The 21,260-nt window shown below is 43.0% G+C and overlaps 2 protein-coding genes across 2 annotated transcripts; both read left to right on the top strand.

Annotated features, from left to right (window-relative positions):
- On the top strand, positions 1 to 11,742 carry LOC145450474 (uncharacterized). The gene is made up of 7 exons (XM_080328995.1): positions 1 to 365; positions 1,020 to 1,148; positions 1,203 to 1,268; positions 10,619 to 10,723; positions 10,795 to 10,902; positions 11,034 to 11,121; positions 11,272 to 11,742. The coding sequence occupies exons 1-7, from the start codon at positions 285 to 287 to the stop codon at positions 11,331 to 11,333; spliced, it is 639 nt and encodes a 212-aa protein (XP_080185121.1). The 5' UTR covers positions 1 to 284; the 3' UTR covers positions 11,334 to 11,742.
- LOC145450473 (uncharacterized) lies at positions 3,197 to 10,566 on the top strand. The gene has a single exon (XM_080328994.1). It carries the CDS (start codon positions 3,622 to 3,624, stop codon positions 10,024 to 10,026), a length of 6,405 nt encoding a protein of 2,134 aa, XP_080185120.1. The 5' UTR covers positions 3,197 to 3,621; the 3' UTR covers positions 10,027 to 10,566.
- Positions 11,743 to 21,260: the final 9,518 nt, after the last annotated feature.

The raw sequence follows: 21,260 nt of genomic DNA on the forward strand, positions 1-21,260 counted from the left end.
GTATTTGTGTTTATGCCGTGGTATCTGAAATTGTAGGTGGTATGCGATTAATGTTCAAAAGGTTGGCAATCGCTGCTAAGAATTCGCATCGAAGAATTGGACATAGTGGAGGGGTCATTTTACCGCCTATCGAGATCCATGCTATTCAAAGCCCTTATAGGCTATTGTCCAATTGTTTTCTAGTGTCATAACAACGAATGCCGTCCGTTGTGAAAGCGGAGGGGCAAATATCGCACAAAATACGTGTCAGGTGATACTGCGTTGCCAAAAGGAAAGCACGAAAGATGTTGCCGGTCAGCGTGGTGGAGCGACTTGATCCCCCGAAAATTGACCGTGAAAAGTCTAAGAGAATTAAAGAGGAAGGAGTAAGTTCTAATTTTTTACGATCGTCTGTGATGTCTCCTGTGAGCTCAACGAAAATCTTTTACGTCGCGTGCTGCTGTGTTTCGATGTTCAATATACACTGTATTTTGCTGGACGTAACCGAAATACGAACATACTTTCGACTCGATTTGTATATATTCAGACGAATTTAAAAAAATTATAACACGTCCGTAAACACCCAACTACGGAGTTGACTTTAAAGTCTACCTTCAATTGGACCGTTTATTCATTCGACCTAAAGACGCTTTGTGTGTCTTCGATCGAGTATCGCGAGGATATGATGTCGGATATAATCGAGTATAGTTTGCGTAACAATGCGAAACGTACAATATAATAAATTCATGCTATTGTCGGTAGCGTGTATAGTAGTTTTTCAAGCCTCGCAGGTAAGGGAGCAAAAGTTTTTGCCGAAAGAGTACCCGCCACTTACGGAAAAGCTGCATCCAACAATACCCAAGTCTAAAACTACCGTAGCCGTTAAATGTTGATTTGTTTACAATCGTGAATAAAATTCGTTATGTGTAGACGTAACCATTAACGTGACCGAAGTCGTGCAATGTACCTTTTTACAATTGATTCGAGTATATTTGTCTTCAATTTGCATGCCAACTAACCACGAAGCCATCATATTTCAGGCATGGATGATTATGCTCAGCCTATCCTTGATAGCGGTTGACGGTGCCGCTGTCATCATGGTGAATTCGCGACAGGCTACTGGTTCAACGTATACACTATCGTACTCGGGAATATGGGGAGGCGCTATCGTAAGTATGTGTAGTCTCGCGCACAGCTTATGCCAAAGTATGCGTCCTTTGCAGTGTGCGGCGGCATCTGGAATTGCCATTTCCGTTGCGAGCTCATCTCGAGGACCTGCGAAATCGCTAGTAAGGACTTAAATCGTAGTTTCGGCCTTTTCTTAAATTTTCCAATGCTGAACTCATAGTATCGACAAGAACCTGTTTGACTTTGGCAAGTATGCCTATACCATCGACAGATCTGCATCTGCATGCTTGCATAGGCTACATTGATGACACTAGCCGGCCATAGTTTCCCGAATCTAATCAAGACTTTATGACCGTATTCGTAAGAATAAAATATCATAAACTACGGATGATAAAAATGTGATTTCCAGAATATCGAATATTTTCATTTTTACGAAGAGCATGTAACAACCCCTGAGCCGAAAAGACCGGCTCCGAAAATATCTTGACCGAAACAAGCCTCCTCATGTAGGCAGGAACGCACGATCTGGATTCGTCCCAGTGTCGAAATGGTTCCGCGATTATGGTGCGTACAATGCTACAGCTGCACCAGGTTGCTTTGTTCCACTCTATGATCATAATTTTGAACTTGATACATTTGTAATGACTCGAGTCGCGTTTTTGGTGACTCGACTTGGCTCGAGTCGTTTTCTCAAAATGCGGAAAAGGACTCGACTCGACTTGAGTCTATCTGTGAAGTCATAACACTATGGATTCGGACTCGACCCTTTGCTGGAAGAGTTGTACTCGAACTCGACTCGGTGGTGAATTGAAAATTACTCGATTTGACTCGAATCACAACAATATAAGTGAGATTGACTTGTGACTCGGAACCTTGTGACTTTGTTACAACCCTGTTGATACGCGAAACTCTCTCTATATCAGAGGTCTCAAACACGCGGCCCGCGAGACCATTTTGTGCGGCCCGCGACGGCATTTTGGATTTCGAAGTATTCGACAATATTTACCTACCTACTCATTAAACTTCACTATTACATCACTTTCAAAAGTTACGACGCAGTAGAAGGTTACCTATTACGTGATATCCCTTGTTGACCCATTGATGATTTCTACTGAAAATTGTGATTTGGACTTGGGCGCGACCTTTCGTACTGGACTCGATGGGTGATAAAATAAAAATGACTCTAGCTAAGTCGCGTCAAAAGATACAATCAGAGAAGGACTTCTGTGAAGGCCATGACTTGGTACAACCACGGACGCAACAAACTATCAAACGGATATGGAAAATAGTAAAATATAAAAAGGTCGTAGCTTACGTTTCGTAGCTTATTTAGATATTTAAGGAGGTCGGTATGGCAACAATTGGCAATATGTTGCCCTCTTGATGTATAGTTGGTTACATCCTGTGTCATCTTGGGTATCTTTACTATATCAATGTTATTATCGCCAATTAAATGTGACGAGTATAAAGTAGTCGTAACCCACGATTCACAGCTGTAACACAAATGGATTCTTCGGCGATGGGACATTTCTATTGCTATGGAACAGTAATCATTAGATTCAAGTTGAATTTGATCTGTTCAAATATTCGAAGGTAAATCCAACACTGATTTAATTTGACTTTGGTAATGACATGACCAATAGCCTAGTTATCAGGAGTATACCCGAAACCCAGATTTGGCTGCACTGCTCCAATGCTCGGATATCAGATCAATTTTTGTAAAATTCTGAAATTCTACCTATAATTGCGGCACGTCAAATGTCCGCTAGCTGCAAAATTATAACGAGACAGCTTTTACGATGTCCCGATATTTGTTCTCTCGCATGGTGTCTACAACTCATTATTTTGAGGACAAACTATATGCCAAGTACAGCATCAATTTTATTCAAATATATAAAAATGGCGTGCCAGACGTGAATTCGCAATAGTAATTCACATGTTTACGAGACGTGTGGAATGTCAGTCTGCAAGGTCCCCTGAAATAAGGCCTACTTGGAAATACATTGAACTATATCCTATCATTGGTGCTGCGGCCCGCGGCGCCATCAAAAAGTAGGAAATTGGCTCGCGAGCACATTTGAGTTTGAGACCTCTGCTCTATGTCATGGTGGTTCTTTAATGCTATTCTTTCGTCACAACGGTCACGCTCGACTCGCCTCCTCGGACGGCAGAAGAAGCACGACCACGTTTCACTCTTTCTTTCGACGGCCGTGTAGTTAGCAGGGTCATGAGTTGCTCCTCGTTTGGTAGGGCATTGACGTAATGTCTTTTTATTTTGCAGTATTGCAAGTATTTTTTAACGTCTTGTTATTAAGTTGGGTTAGTTGATCCGTGCTCACTGTTCGTCAATACAAAGTACCGGAAAGACACTGTCTCTGGATTAGCAAGCTAGTTAAGAATATCGGAAGTCAGTCATAAATACTATCAGCCAGAAACTCTCGTCCAGCTCGGTCAAGGAGCTGAAACTCGTCCCTCAGGACATAGTTAAAAAATAAAGCACTGACTGACGTCAAGATGGTTTCAACACGGCAAGCAGCCGATCGAGAAGCATTCAACAAGCAGCATGTTGACAAAGTCATGCAGGAATCCAGCGCTGCTTTCGAGACAGCAGAGCGCGCTTTCTACACTGCAATCAACAGCGCGTCTTCGCACCCACTCATCATCAAGTCTAAAGGTGCGCTAGACGATCTATGTATTCAACTCTACGATGATTTGAATGAATTGGAGCGCACCCTCCAAAGGCACGAACCGGGTCATTCGAGTATCCGCACGATAAGGGAACTGAACTTAAGGATTGCAAACGGCCAACGCCGAGTAAATAATGCTTACAAGGAATTCAGAGACGAAAGCACAAATTCTGCAGCAAGTGTTGACCTCGGAGACATCCGACAGCATTTCAGAAAGGATGCAACGTCGAGCCGTCGATTTGGCAAGACCGCCAGTTCCGTAAGAACTCACGCCTCAGTGGAACGCATTCGCGCCGAGTGTGAAATTGAAAGACTAAGAATCAGGGCAGCAGAAGAACAATCGAAATTAAAAGCCGAGGCGAAGCGTGCCGAAGCTGAGGCCAAACGAGCCAAAATTGAACTTGAAGCTGAGGAAAAACAAGCCAAACTTGAACTGGAAGCTGAGGAAAAACAAGCCAAACTTGAACTGGAAGCTGAGGAAAAACAAGCCGAACTTGAAGCTAGATGTGAAGAATCGAAACTCGCGACCGACCGACAGCTCCTCGAAGCCACTGAGAGATTGAAAATCATCAACGCCAAATCGTCCTGTAGTGGTTCTGTCGCGACGCAGTATGTCGAGCCTGTCGCCCCAATAAACAGCGCAGTGAGTACAGATCCTTTATACATGCCTTCTACCCTTGGGCAAAGTTTTGTGACTCTGAACACGCCTGCACCTGTGACAATTACCAGTGTCGCTCAGGGGCCCGTTAATGGGCCGGCGGCGACTCACCCTGTGATGACTACTAGACAGTCGGCCGCACCGGCAAGTCATATAAAATTTGAACCAAGTTCGGCCCGCTTATATAATTATAGCGACCCGGCGACCGACAGCTGCCTGGAAGCTCGGTCTCGTGGCCAGGCTAGTGATTGTAGTCAAACGCCATATCCTCGAGCTGCCTATCAGCGCATCCCTACTGGGCCGGCAATGCCCATTGATGGAGTAGTTTCGCCTCCCGTACAGACTGGTCTTGTGGATGCTGCCCACAATGCCAGCCGTATCCCCATTGATTCTAGCTACTCACAACCATATAATTTTGGTAACCCGATTATAACTAATGCCGGGCTCGCCTCGCGGCCTCTAAATGACTTCCCGCCTGTTGTACACGGCGGTGGCCACATTCCTGTCGAGTTTAGCCAGCAGACATCAGAAAATTTTGGTCCTTCAATGCCAGTTTCGGGTTATAGTTCGGGTACACGCCATAACGATAACCATAATAACCCGTGGAACAATATATTGGGCTCCATCAAACGTGGTTTCGACCTTCAAACGATTTCAGTCTCCTCTTTCAATGGAGACCCTTTAGACTATCACCGGTTCATCAACGAGTTTGATAGCGCCTTCGAACCCCAAGGTGTAGATCCTAGTGAAATTCATCCTGATAGAATTAAGTTGAACAAGCTCATTTTATACTGTACTGGCCCTGCCAAGGCAGCTCTCGCAGGCTGCCGCGCTGGTCGTCATGACAAGCAGGCGTATACACATGCACGCAAAATCCTGCATGATAACTATGGGCGCAATTCCTATGTTACCAACGCGTTCATTGAACAATTAAGAAATGGGGACCCAGTCGACCCTAATAATAGACAATCACTGATAGAGGCCTCCGACCAGTTGCGGTCTGCCAGACACGTCCTCACCCAGTGCAAAGCCATGAGTCAAGTCAATGCGCTGGGAGTTCTGCATGAGATAATGGGTCGCTACCCTAAATACTTCCTACAACGGTTCCTGGGTCAACACGAAGAAAAAATAAAAGACTACAACGCAACATTCGAAGATTTCGTCGACTTCGTACAACGTGCAGCCGATACCGCAAGAACTCCAACCGCACAATTTGTGTATAGCATGCCGAATTCAAGGGCAACAAGATACGCTATGCCGAAGACTAAAGTGAACGTGCACGCCGCATCAGTAGACCTCTCCGACCACGACGGGCAAAGACGCAGCACGTCTCGTCAAAAGCTGCCTCCTTGCCTACTCTGCAATGGAGCTCACCCTCTCTACAGATGTGATGCCTTCAGAAAGAAAAATCCGATCGATCGCAACGTATTCGTTGAAGAAAAATCGCTCTGCACCAATTGTTTGAGCTACGGTCATGATCACCGCAGTTGCGGATCGAGTTATAGATGCCATATCGAAAATTGTGGCTCACCGCATCACTCCCTCCTTCATGGAGCATTAAAAAATGTGGCTAAGCCGGTTGCAAGCCACCGCAATAGGCCTACTGAAAGTGCCGGCGTGAACGCCATGTCGACATCGGCACGTAAGCATAGGACCCCTGTCCGGTTATCGGTGGTGCCGGTAAAAATCACCTCCCCCAAATCGAATGTTGTAGTGATTACTAACGCCTTTCTAGACCCTGGATGCGGCACGTGCATCTGTACCGAGCGGCTCTTAGAAAAATTGAATATCCATGGTGATCAAATCGATCATGAAATGGAAACCGCAATTGGCATTGCCACGGGCACCGCGCAATTTGTGTCGCTTTCGGTGCAAGGCCTCGATCAGAGCTCGGTCATCAATCTCGAAGACGTGCTGTCAACTCCGTATTTTCCAAATGTCAATATTCACGCGCCAAATGTCGATACCATCGCAGCGTGCGATCACCTCAGTCACATAAGCATTCCTATCGCTGAGACAAGCGATGTCGATCTCCTTGTGGGTAACGATTTCCTCATGAATTACCCCTGCACCGAAGTAATACCACCGCAAAATGAACTGCCCGGTGCCAAGCTATCAGTTTTCGGTTGGTGCTTGGGTGGTCGTGACAAGTCACTCTCTAAGAGTGCCCCCGCGCGCGATAGTGTAAATTTTGTAGATGCAAATTTCGTACATGTCGATAATTTCTCGAAACACTGTGTCTCGCCTGTATTGCCAATGTGTTCTAGTTGTAATGCCGATTTTTTCGACGTTTGGGCCGATCCCTACGAATCTAAGAACTCTATCGAAGATGAGCAAGCCCTCACTGCTATGAAAGAATCCGCGCGCATAGTGAATGGTCGATTTCAAGTTGGCCTTCCCTGGCGGACGAAGGAGGGAAAATTACCTTACAACAGAGGAGCGGCAACGAAATCGCTCGAAACCCAACGTTCAAAATTCACGAAGGATCCTGAATTATTCAGAAAATACAAGGAAAAGATCGATGAATATCTTTCCAGGGGGTATGCACAAGTCGTTCCGTCAGACCTACTACCGCCTACGGCTAGAACCTTCTACCTGATCCACTTTCATACTCGTCAGCAGAAGATGCGCATCGTCTTCGACGCCAGCCGCAAGTTCGCAGGCTCCAGCCTCAACAGTCAATTGCTCAGTGGCCCAGACGTGAACTCTTCCCTCATCGGAGTGCTTTGTCGTTTTCGCATGGGTAGATACCCATGGGTTGCAGACCTCGCACAAATGTTTTCCAGAATCCAAACTTATCCAGAAGATTCTGATAGTTTGCGCTTCCTCTGGTTCGAAGACGGTCGTCTCGATGGAAAGACGATCGATTATCAAATGACTTCACACGTATTCGGAAGCACGTCCTCACCAAGTATTGCACAATTCTGCCTGCGCCAGATCGTAGCGCTCAACGCCACAAGTGCTGGCAAGCCTGCACTCGACTGCATCCTGAGGAACACCTACGTCGACGACATACTGCACTCATCAGACGACCTCGAGATGTCTATCCGCGTCATCAAGGAGCTTCGCACGCTTTTTGCCCACTATGGCTTTAATCTAACAAAATTTGCCAGTGGAAATGCCGAGATTATGGCACAGATTCCCGAATCTGCTCGCGCCTCCAACCTGGTGGACCTCGACTTTGAGAACTCCGACAGCGAGCGCACACTAGGAGTCATCTGGAATATAAATGAAGACACGCTAAAAGCTCGGACGAACATTAAACCCAAGCCCTTCACACGCCGAGGTATCGCCAGTCAGATCGCACAGGTCTACACTCCGTTCGGCTACCTCAGCCCGTTCTTGCTACCTGCAAGACTAATCCTACAAGACATCACGCGTGTCGAACTAGATTGGGACACCCCAATCGATAATGTCTTCAAAACGAAATGGACCAAATGGATAGAGTCTCTACCCGAACTCGAGAATCTCTCGTTTCCTAGGTGTTTCAAACCACCCGGATTCTTGCCTACGAGCACTCAGCTACATGGCTTCGCTGATGCTAGCAATCGTGGATACTCCGCCTGTTGCTACTTACGCTTTGAAGACGCAGCCGGCAGGACTCACGTCTCCTTCGTCAGAGGAATATCACGAGTCGTACCAAAAAATGCGCCCAGCATTCCTAGACTGGAGCTCACAGCTGCTGTTGCTTGCGTAAAGCTTGTTAGAGACCTCATCAAAGACATTGATTACGATATTGACTCTGTCCATTACTGGACCGACAGCACTGCAGTACTCCAGAGCATCCGAAGCACATCGGCACGATTCAATACCTTCGTTCACCAACGCTTGCTTAAGATTCGTGCCCTATCGAGAACTGACCAGTGGCATCACGTCAAATCTGCCGACAACCCTGCAGATATCGGCTCGCGCGGTCTAATGCCAACGCAATGGCAGAGAGCCCGAATATGGTTCGAAGGACCCGAATTCCTGCACCACTCTATTGCTTCATGGCAGGGAACTGACGAAGCGCATGGTCCCGAGACCTTGACCGAACCATTGTTCACCGTGGAGGTGTCTCTGGTAAATAAATCGATGAACGACTATCTGCTGAGCTTCTCGTCTTTCACAAGGCTAGTCCGCTCGACTGCTTGGATACTGCGCCTTCGCTCTACGCTTCGCTGGAAGTGCCAAGGCTCTCCTGACCACCTGCGTCCCAAGCCTCTATCGGGTTTTCTCACCGTCGTCGAGCTCGAGATCGCAACGAAAGAAGTTATGAAACTAGTACAGACAGAGGCATTTCCCGATGCCATCTCCGAAAAACCGACCGATTCCGTCCTCGTCAACAAAAAATGCATATCGAAACCTCTTGCAAAACTGATGCCGCACGTGTCAGATGGTGTAATGCGGGTTGGCGGCCGCCTCGATCGCTCGCAACTTCCGTACGACGCCAAGAGTCCCATGATTCTGCCTGCAGGGCACCACGTCACGAGATTGATAATTCGCCACTACCACGTTATTAATGGTCATTGTGGGGTCGTACAAACTTTATCTCTGATCAGAGAGAAGTTTTGGGTTGTGAAGGGTCAGACCTCCATCAGAAAAGTACTTAACAAATGTGTATTTTGTCAATGTCGTCGAGCTGAGCCAGGCTCGCAATACATGGCCGACCTACCGCGCTATCGTTTAACGCCACACAAAAGTGTTTTCAATTTCACGATGATTGATTATTTTGGGCCTTTGATATGCCGCCGCAAACGTACTGAGCTCAAGCGGTATGGTTGTGTATTTACTTGTCTGTGCACGCGCGCCGTCCACCTAGAAGTAGTTGACTCGCTTGAAACATCTGCCTTCTTGATGGCATTTTTCAAATTCTGTGACATTCGTGGGAAGCCTGCCCACATATTCAGCGATAACGCTTCAACCTTCGTTGGGGCACAAAAAGAACTCGCAAAGGCTATTGGTGCTTTGAACTCGAAGCAGGTCGCCTCTGCCCTAGCCGACAGGGATATACAGTGGCATTTTTCACCGAGCCTCGCACCACACTTCAATGGATGTGTCGAGCGGGTAGTCTCACTGTGCAAACGCAGTTTATACGCCCTGAACAACAATGGTGCCTTTCAAGATGACACCTTATCTGCCTTGTTCTATGGGGTTGCTCGAATCTTGAACGACAGGCCTTTAACGCCCGTTTCAGGCGATGCCAACGATCTACGGTGCTTGACTCCCAACGCGATACTACTTGGGAGAATCGACCCGTCCGTCCCGACACACAGATTCTGCAAGGCAGATGATTATGCGAAGAATTGGCGATACGTTCAACGTAAGCTGGACCTGTTTTGGGAAAGGTGGCTAAAAGAATACCTGCCCATGTTACAATCCCGGTCAAAATGGTTGGATGTAAAAACTAACCTGAAGGCTGGTGACATTGTACTGTTATCCGGGACGAATATGCCCCGCGGAAAATGGCCAAAGGCCATCGTTGAACAGACCTACCCTGATTCGCACGGTCTGGTACGCAAAGTTACTGTCCGCACCCCTACGGGAACCTATAGTCGCGACATCAGAAAATTGTGTCGTCTGGAACTAGACTAGTTTCGCGCCGTGTTATGCACACCTAGTTTGTGATTATTTCTTAGTAATTCCTGCCGCCCTATTTTGTATATAGATCACCACCATTCCCAAAGATTTGTTGCTCATTGATTAATGTCTCCGAATTCACAATTCGCAACAGGGCCGGCTATGTCATGGTGGTTCTTTAATGCTATTCTTTCGTCACAACGGTCACGCTCGACTCGCCTCCTCGGACGGCAGAAGAAGCACGACCACGTTTCACTCTTTCTTTCGACGGCCGTGTAGTTAGCAGGGTCATGAGTTGCTCCTCGTTTGGTAGGGCATTGACGTAATGTCTTTTTATTTTGCAGTATTGCAAGTATTTTTTAACGTCTTGTTATTAAGTTGGGTTAGTTGATCCGTGCTCACTGTTCGTCAATACAAAGTACCGGAAAGACACTGTCTCTGGATTAGCAAGCTAGTTAAGAATATCGGAAGTCAGTCATAAATACTATCAGCCAGAAACTCTCGTCCAGCTCGGTCAAGGAGCTGAAACTCGTCCCTCAGGACACTCTATATGGAGCAACTACATCGTCCAGCAATCCAAGGTGTAATAGCACTCCGCTTTATTCAGATCATTTGTTCAGCGCTTCTCTCATCTCTTGCCGCGATGCAAATCATAGCATCCATGATCTTACAGGGGATTGCCGCCAGTTCGTGCATCTCGCAATCCTGCTCGGTAAAATGCGTGCTAAACTACCGATAGGTTCATTTTTTTCTGCGTCCTAACGAGATTGAATTTTTATAAAGAACGTGATCGCAAATCTACACATTGCCGGAACTGTTTTAGCAGCTGTTCTGTTCATCTTTACATTCTCTATCTGCGGGACTGGATGCAAAATTTTTGCAGAAACAGAAGTGAGTCTTGTTACATCCACGGTGTTTTAGCATAATGAGACCATTCAATTCTTTGTTCTGTATATTGTAGCAGGACCTAGACCTAAGTATATAGGCCTACCCGATCATAAACTCTGTTTTAACTCTTAAAGCAAAGGGAGCATTCACAGAGTGTGGAACCTGTGTCTCATGCTCAACCGGCTGCTCCTCCTATCACCGCCCCACCAGTCTACGGATCAGGTGAGTAAACACACTCACAGTAGCCTACTTGGCGCTATTAATTCTGTCGTTCCTGAATTGTAGCTAAGATATACTTTTGGGCATGTACCAGTGTTATTGAATTTTGTCACTTTCGATATGCGAAAAGCTTGACATTTTGATTTCGTTTAGCTGTGACCTATGGAAGTACTCCCGAAGGAATACCGATACCGCGTTACTTGCCACCACTCTGAGCACCACGAAACTACAAATTTTATTCATCCCATTTTATTTTTTCTGCCTTATTGTTTATCATATTAGTGTATTTTATGGAATTGTTTTACATTCTACATGTATTGATATATTGGTATTTGTTATGATATAGTCATAATGTATATACTGTTATAGTTAGTTACTATTGTCAAAGGGCGCATGCTAGGGACGAGGAGTGAAAACGCGGAAGACTCGTCACAGGTTGTCAAATGCCGGACGTTGACACTAAATTTTCGGAGTCAGTGCGGCAATAGCTTTCGATTGATACCAGTTATTATAAATTCTGAGCTCAGGTCGCTATCACAGGTGGGGTCTGATGGATCTTTTCTGCCTCACCCGCTTTCGCTCTATTTTGATAACGATAACGATGGAAATTGCGAAAATTTTCTGCTGGAAGGCTGATCGAGGGAACTTATACGAGGTGTTGCGAACCAGTGTCCTACGATAGCTGAACAATGAACATTACTAAACTCACATACTAAACTCGATGCTTATGACACTTAGAGGGCTGTTCAAAAAACTTTTCCTTCAGATTTCACTGGCTACTTGATAAAATTGTTAGGTTGGTTAAAAAAAACGCTGCACACCAACTTCGGCTTCATTCCAACCAGTAGAAGCGAGATTCGTGCAGTAGAAAGTATTGAATTTATCTTTAAAAAACAAAAAATAAAATTTGAAAATTTTTCTGCCGATCCCATAAAATTGTTAGGCTGTCAGTAGAGCGATGATGCATACCAAATTTGGCTAATTCCAACCACTAGAAGCCAAGTTATTGCAGTAGAAAAATTTGGATTTGAATAAAATAGTATTTACGGGGACTAACTCATTGATATTATTTATTTCAAAATCATGGAATTAGAAATTTTTCTACTGCAATAACTTCGCTTCTAGTGGTTGGAATTGAGCCAAATTTGGTGTGCATAATCTCCACTGACAACCTAACAATTTTATGGGGTCGGCTGACAAATTTTGATTTTTTTTTAATGATAAATTCAAAACTTTCTACTGTACTGGTTGGAATGGAGCCAAAGTTGGTGTGCGTTTTTTAACCAACCTAGCAATTTTATCTAGTAGCCAGTGAAATCTGAAGGAAAAGTTTTTTTTTGAACAGCCCTGTTAAGATCAGTTGCGTTCTGCTATACGACGTTGATATTTTTTGACTCATCGCGAGCGCAAAGCGCGGTAGCTCACACGCAGTATTGGTGAGTGAGTACTGAGCAGGGATATTTCCAATAGTGGAGAGAAACATGCAGGATCTCGATCTTCTTGCAACAGAATTTTAAATTGTGTTAATAAGTTACACTTAGGTGAAAAAGCGTAGCGGTATACGTGTATCACAGCTGCAAAAGCAATGGGTTGTTTCGAGTTCGAGTCATATATACAGGGCTATAATCATAAGTGACAAAGGTCTCCGAGTCATAAGTCAATTTGAATTCTTGTTTGGACTCGAGTCAAGTCAAGTCATTTTCAATTCATCACCGAGTCAAGTTCAAGTCAGGATACAACGGGTCGCGTCCGAGTCATAGTGTTAAGACTCGAGTCCAAGTCTGTCGTCGTTCATACTAAGAGCACCATCACCGAGGTGATGGAAGCATCCATCGAAAAAAGATAGCATCAAAGATTTCAACTATAAATTAAATTTCCTGTGAAAGTGTTGCTTTTGAGAATGTCCCAGAGGTGGTCAAAGTAGTCAAGAAAGTTACTCAAGTAGAAGTAGAAGTAGCAAAGAAAAAAATATACTCAAGTATGAGTAGAAGTACTTCCTCCATAAGCTACCTAAAACTACTTGAAGTAGAAGTAAAATTGACTGACTTTAAATCTACTCAAATAAGTAAGTAGTTTTAATAGAGGCATTACTACACTTGCTTTTATGGTTCGACATGTATGTTCTGCAGACAAAAAACCTGAAATTAATTAGAACTCAAAGTATGATACTCCGAGTATCACACTAGGAATTGAAAGTGAAATACAAATACCACTTCTAAAATGCGGAAAATATGTTTCATGTCTTTTGTCCATAAAGCTTCAAAGGTGATCCGGTAAAACGTTCCAAAAAGCTGGATTTTCCAGACTAGCAGTACACGTCATGGGCTTCTAGATAACGATATGATAGGTAATTGCTAGATTGCGAAACGGTAATTTCAAACGTTATGGTGGGCAATGTTTACTGTGATGAAATATTTGATATGGGCGACAATGCGGTGTGAGCGGAACCATAAGCAATCCGGTACCTAAATTATATTCACTGATACTTTCGTGAAAACATATTTGCCACTCCATAACTACTGCGCACGAAGCGCAACAAAATTTCCGGGCTTCACTTGACTTTTATGAATATTAAATGTTGGTACTCCGTGAAAACAGCCCCAAAATTCCTCAGTCTATCTTTCGTATTGGGGAATTAAACTACTTCTACTTGACAAACTGAAAATAGCGAAAAGTAAGTAAGTAGATCACAAAATATTTCGAAGTAGAAGTAGAGAAAATCAGAACTAGTTGAGTAAGTACCAGAAGTAGAGGAAAACTACTCGAGTACTTCCAAAAAGTAGAATTACTTCGTTACTGACCACCTCTGTCTATAACGTCGTGTGCAATTTCAACATTGCCTCTAATTATGGATTGCTGGGCTTGACACCTAGCTAGCAAAGCTATTTCTTAGATCAGGCGATATGTCTAACTCCAGAAGAAACTGTCGTTGTATCATTTTAAGCTTCTACGCTTCTTACGAGAACTGTACTTCGACAAATATGACACATCGGTTTTCCCTTGATATCAGAGAAAGCGAATTCATTGTGCCACGCAGAGTTACAAACCCAGTATTTGCCGTTTAATTTCCTGCTCCTTGCTCTTGTTTCTGTTCAAACCATTCGCGGTGAATGAAACAGTCTCTAAAAATGTAGTAGGCTACATAGCGGGATTCTCCTGAACCAGACTCCAGCCGAGTACCCGATTCAAAACAATAACAATCTAAACTCGAGCATAAATCAAGAAACCAGAACACATCAAAGAATGAGTTATGAAGCGAAACAGAGTCGGTGCGATAAGAGAGCTAAGTAGCTAAATCAACATCTAACAATACCGTGCCAGTAATAATTGCGTTCATAATGAAAGATGTCGCGGGCCGCAAAATAAACGTCTGCGGGCCGCGGGTTGTGAACCCCTGTGCTAAGGTGTCGGATAAATTTCGTCAATTCACAATTACTACAAAAACTACTTGAAGTAGAATTGACTGACTTTAAATCTACTCAAGTAAGTAAGTAGTTTTGAAAACAGTCATAATTCGTTCGCATGGACTGTCAAAAGCTGCAAATCGAGGTATGCGGAAGGTGCAAAGAGCTTGATTCATGGTATTGATGCATATCCCAGGAGGTATCAATTTTCGACAGAATATGCATTCTTTCGCATCATGGGATGCAAATTATAGTATTGATATGAAAATGCTATACTAATAGGCATACCATATTTTGGAAATCTAAAAAGAGGACACTTTTTCAGAAATTTGCGACTTGCAAAACAAACCGGTGAATTTATCCCACTTTGTGATCGGCTGACTAAAAAAAAAAAAGGTCATCTTTTCGCTCAGAGCTAACATCACCGTTTTTCACTCCGAAATACCCGCCGGAGCTTCGCTTCTGTGCTAATTTGCGGCATATCACTCGCAATTTGCTCTAAATCTGACCAAAATTTTCAAAAAAGAGGACAAAATCTCAAAAAAGAGGACAAAAGGGCGACCTCCGAGGACACTTTCAAAAAAGTCAAAAAAGAGGACAAATCCTCTTAAAAGAGGACGTATGGTAAGCCTAGATACTAATCCTTTGTTTACTAGAAAATCCCGTCTTAGTGAATATCATGACATTGCGCTCTTTCCAAGTTTAGCGAAGAGCGGAGAAGTTGTATCGGATACGGTTTCAACACTTTTGCGCGATTAGTATACGTTAATAACAAAATATTGTGGATCATAAAATTTATGTTTAGCGTAGCTTAATTTATTTTCGGAAAATAGAAGCATTAGGCCTACTATACATCAGAGTTGGATCAATTGTAATTTGTAATTGTAATTGAGTGTAATTAATTACATTTTTCAATGTAATTGTAATGTAATTGTGATTGAAGCATTTTTATTTTGTGTAATTGTAATTGTAATTGTAATTGGACAAAAATTTTGCTCAATTACAATTTCAATTACATTAAATTGCTATTGAGACCTGACAAGCACAACATAAAATAATTGACTTATAATGCATTCTCTTTAAATGTCGACAAGGAATTTGGTGGATCCATTCGCGGAAGCCCTTGACTTGGCCCTTGCGGGCGAAGTTTTTTTTTATTTTTACCGCTATGCTGGCCTCGGCTGCCATTGTATACAATTTTTAGATTACTAACCAACGGATGGATTCGCAACACGTGACTCACGATTGAATACGCCGAGCAGCGAACTGCTGAGCCGGCTAAAAGCAGCAGAATTGATAGTCCCATAGCTGGCGATCCAAGCGTCGAAATTTGATATGTATGGTCCTAATCGAAAGCTAGTGTCGCACTGATTCCGCAATAAAATTATATTTCCAGGCAATGGTACCATCCCAAAATAGTCGTGAAAGTCTGGGAATCTGCATTGTTCTGAACAATCGCTGGGCGTAATTGGTAATTGTTGTGGCCATGCTGATGCAGCGCTCTCACTTTTCAGAACAGTCGGCCTTAAACGGCTATTTTGGAGCAGTTACATTGCCCTGACGAGATTTTTTTTGTATTTTCGGAATTAGTACATCAATAGCTTACGATAAAGACCAGATGCATCAAATTTGGACGCATGGATCGCCAGCTCTAGGACTACAAAGTTTGCTGCTCTTAGCCGGCTCTGCAGTACGTTTGTCGGTGCATTCATCCGTGACTCACATCTTGCGCATCTATCCGTGGGTTGGCAATCTACAATACGATTTCAGATCACGATACTGCATCGTTACTTCGTCTGGCTAACTAACCAGACCACTGGATATTATATAACGTCTTATCTGACAAAGCACGGTTTTGTTTTACTCCTCATCCTAATTCCTACGTCCCTCGATAAAATTAATATTATTTTTTCAATTATATACTATATACGCACATCCAACACGTGCATATATTATAATACTTTTTCAACGACATACTGCACCCTATCCTTAATCCTAGCCCATAGGAAATTAGGTAAATAACATTTTACATTTCCAATTACGTGAGCCATAATTACCGAGCATACAAAACACGCTTTTATTACGTCACAATGACATCTTACATAGCATACTATGTACGCACATAAACGCATTTATTACTGCACAATCTGAACTAGACTTGAATTGTTGTTAAATACGACGCTACGGTTGTCAAGGAGTACGGTTGAATTTATGATTATTCAATTACATGTTCAACAGCAGCAATTGTAATTGTAATTGTAATGTAATTGAAGCATGCAAGGAGTAATTGTAATTGTAATTGTAATATGATATTTTTAGCATGGAGTAATTGTAATTGTAATGTAATTGAAACATGCATGAAAGTAATTGTAATTGTAATTGTAATTGATCTGAAATAATATAATTGATCCAACTCTGCTATACATTTACTTTTATACTTCAACAATCAACATGTATGTTCTGCATACAAAAGAACTGAAAGTAATCAGAACTCAAAGTATGTACTCGGAATTGAAAGTGAAATATAAATGCCACTTCTAAAAAGCGGAAAATATATTTCATGTCTTTTGTCCATAAAGCTTCAGAGGTGATCTGCTAAAACAGGTGTAACTTTCAAAAAAGCCGCATTTTCCAGATTAGCAGGACACGTCCGTATCCGGACAATACCGAGAATGCTATTACCGAGAATGCTATTACCGAGAAGGACAATACCGAGAATGGACATTACCGAGAATGGACAATACCGAGAATGGACATTACCGAGAATGGACAATACCGAGAATGGACATTACCGAGAATGGACAATACCGAGAATGGACATCACCGAGAATGGACAATACCGAGAATACTATTACCGAGAATGGCTATTACCGAGAATGGCTATTACCGAGATTACTATTACCGAGAATGTCTATTACCGAGAATACTATTCCCGAGAATGACCATTACCGAGAATGGACATTACCGAGAATGCTATTACCGAGAATGGCTATTACCGAGAATGTCTATTACCGAGAACGCTATTACCGAGAACGCTATTACCGAGAATGTCTATTACCGAGAATGCTATTACCGAGATTGACCATTACCGAGAATGGACATTACCGAGAATGCTATTACCGAGAATGGACACTACCGACAATACACTTTGGCGCACTAATGCTCGGCGACCTCACGTCCAAGAGACCACCCGAGGGTGTCGACGCGATAAGCCAGTCTTCAGGATTACCGGACCACGACCTAACATCGACCTCGCCCTCCGCCACATGCCACCCCATTTTGTCGCTTGCGTCTTATATTCTCTGCATTACTTTTCATTCAGTGTGCATGCCTCTTATTTACTTCGCCTAGGCTAAGGTGGGTGTCTGATCTTAATGGCTACTCCAAGTTGTTTCGACACCTTCCTTCACATCTTTTCATCGTATCGCAGTGATGTTTTGAAACGATGAAAATATTAATAAACCTGACTGACTGACTGTTCGGTACCATAGTCATACACTGTCAGTTCCATCAAATATGTTACGATGATATGGTAATATACATTCTCGGTAATGTCCATTCTCGGCAAAGTCCGTTCTCGGTAATGTCCATTTTCGGTAATGTCCGTTCTCGGTAAAAGCATTCTCGGTAATGACCATTCTCGGTAATAGCATTCTCGCTAATGTCCATTCTCGGTATTGTCCATTCTCGGTAATGTCCATTCTCGGTATTGTCCGTTCTCGGTAATGTCCATTCTCGGTAATAGCATTCTCGGTAATGTCCGTTCTCGGTAATAGCATTCTCGGTATGAGCATTCTCGGTAATGACCATTCTCGGTAATAGCATTCTCGGTATTGTCCATTCTCGGTAATGTCCATTCTCGGTATTGTCCATTCTCGGTAATGTCCATTCTCGGTAATAGCATTCTCGGTAATGTCCGTTCTCGGTAATAGCATTCTCGGTAATGTCATTCTCGGTAATGTCGATTCTCGGTATTGTCCATTCTCGGTAATGTCCATTCTCGGTATTGTCCATTCTCGGTAACGTCCATTCTCGGTATTGTCCATTCTCGGTAATGTCCATTCTCGGTATTGTCCGTTCTCGGTAATGTCCATTCTCGGTAATAGCATTCTCGGTAATGTCCATCTCGGTAATAGCATTCTCGGTAATGTCCATCTCGGTAATAGCATTCTCGGTAATAGTAGGGAACCGGACACGTCATGGGCTGCTAGATTAAGATATGATAATGGTAATTGCTAGATTGCGAAACGGTATTTTCAAATCTTATGGTGGGCCATATTTACTGTGATGAAATATTTGATATGGGCGACAATGAGGTGTGAGTGGAATCAAGCAATCCGGTACCTAAAAATTTTCACTGATACTTTCGTGAAAACATATTTGTCACACCATATATAACTACTGTTCGCGAAGCTGAACAAAATTTCTGGGCTTTACTTGACTTTTGTGAATATTAAATGTTGGTACTCCGTGAAAACAGCCCCGAAATTCATTAAGCTATCTTTCGAATTGGGGAATTAAACTACTTCTACTTGACAAACTGAAAATAGCGAAAAGTAAGTAAGTAGATCACAAAATATTACGAAGTAGAAGTAGAGAAAATCAGATCTACTTGAGTAAGTACCAGAAGTAGAGGGAAACTACTTGAGTACTTACAAAAAGTAGAAGTACTTCGTTACTGACCACCTCTGGTTAGACGCATCGTTCAAATTTGCTTGGAATATCGCTAAATCCAAGAAATCTGCTAGAGAAGGTGTGATTTCAATAACATCTTAACACGCTGTGCGAATATTTGCTGTTTCCGGATCTTTGCAGCAAGGACAATATCCCCTGACAAATTTCGAAGCTAAAGTTGTCTGATTCAACCGTGACCAGAAGAGTAACAGCAATGTCAGTCGATCTTTTATCGCATGTTATGAAACATGTTGCCGAGTAGACTACTTTAACCTAGCATTGGGCGAATCCACCGATTCTGCAGACATTGCATAGCTAATTATCCGGGTACATTTTATCACCGTGGCCATATTTGCAGAGGAAATGCTGGATGCTCAAATGTGGGGAGGGGACCAGCGAAAAACTTCAACTTGACAAAGCTGACTTATGCAACTATTGGTGCAGTGCCCCCGCCATGAAAAGAAATGAGAAGGGTTAATTGGTATGCTCAGAAATGACTCCGAACGCCAGACATCTTCTCGTAAAACTGAGAGCTCAGTGTGATAATGGCCTCTGTAACGAAAAAGTTGACGTAGTTAGGCTATATACTTGCTCGCTCGCGCATTGAAACAAAAAGTTCGGTTCTCTGGCGGAAGGGGTTGAAGGTGAATAAACTAGGCTTACCATACGTCCTCTTTTAAGAGGATTTATCCTCTTTTTTGACTTTTTTAAAAGTGTCCTCGGAGGACGCCCTTTTGTCCTCTTTTTTGAGATTTTGACCTCTTTTTTGAAAATTTAGGTCAGATTCAGAGCAAATTGCCAGTGATATGCCGCAAATTAGCACAGAAGTGAAGCTCCGGCGGGTATTTCGGAGTGAAAAACGGTGATTTTAGCTCTGAGCGAAAAGATGACCTTTTTTTTTGGTCAACCGATCACAAAGTGGGAAAAATTCACCGGTTTTTGAGAATTCTTCTCCGGTTTTGCAAGTCTGAAATTTCAGAAAAAGTGTCCTCTATTTAGATTTCCAAAATATGGTAAGCCTAGAATATACCGACTAGCTAGGCAACGAATGCACTGCACGCTCAATGAAGGGATTTACTTATGCCACTGGAAGATACATATTATCAAGATACATATTAACAAGGGAAGTTGAGAACCCCTTTAGCAGATACTGTTGCAGCATTTTGATGTCAACTCATCAGCAATGACCCATAACGGTCACCCTCTCAACTGCTAGTCTCGGCATCTCGTTCAGTGTGCGCTGCTTCTTCGCCGGATTTCACATTTCTTATGGTTAATTGATAATAACATAAGGCTGACGTTGGTCGTTGACCTGGGTTCAACGTATAGTGTTGTAGAGTTACCAGTAAGGTTATATTATACTTCGTCTGTAATAGATGTTGGTCGTCGTTATACCCGAAATCGAATGCATTGATTCCGAAACTTCTCGTTCCCTTTCTCGCCAGCCAAGTTGCAAACAGCAGCACAGCATGCTGCAGTAAATCAGCTGAGTCTGTCTTTGCTAAACTGGTAAACAGCCGCTACCGTATGAACTGATTAGGCGACCACAACCTGATTCATTTCAGGCTATATAGTCCCAATCCCGCAGAATTCATCTGCCTTTTACATTCTCTGCTTTACTTTTCATTCAGTGTTTATGCCTCTGCTCTACTTTTCCTAGGCCAAGGTGGGTGTCTTATCTCAAAGACCACTCCAAGTTGTTTCGACACCTTCCCGTCTTTTCATTGTATCACATTTTTGTGGTGTTTTGAAACGATTAAAATATAAATAAACTAATACTGAATTTTTTTGCAATAAATTGAATTGAATTCAGTTGTGCAGTTTTTGGTTGTTTTTGAATAGCTTTCTTGTTAACTGGTATACAGTGTTGAAAGGTAAACAAAAAGCTTTACTTATTGATATTGAAGATTGTTGATTTGAAATCCTATTTATAATTTCCGTATTACAATAGAATGAAGCGACTCCTATCAGCTGTGCTGATCAAAGTGCGCTGCAGCTATATGTAGGTCGTTATGCCATGATATTAGTGACAATTCATGTGTATGCTGGCTGACCGGGAAAAAA

This window comes from Botryllus schlosseri, chromosome 11 (assembly GCF_051294905.1).
Source record: "Botryllus schlosseri isolate E-star chromosome 11, Bs_hap1, whole genome shotgun sequence".
NCBI classification, from domain to species: Eukaryota; Metazoa; Chordata; class Ascidiacea; order Stolidobranchia; family Styelidae; genus Botryllus; species Botryllus schlosseri.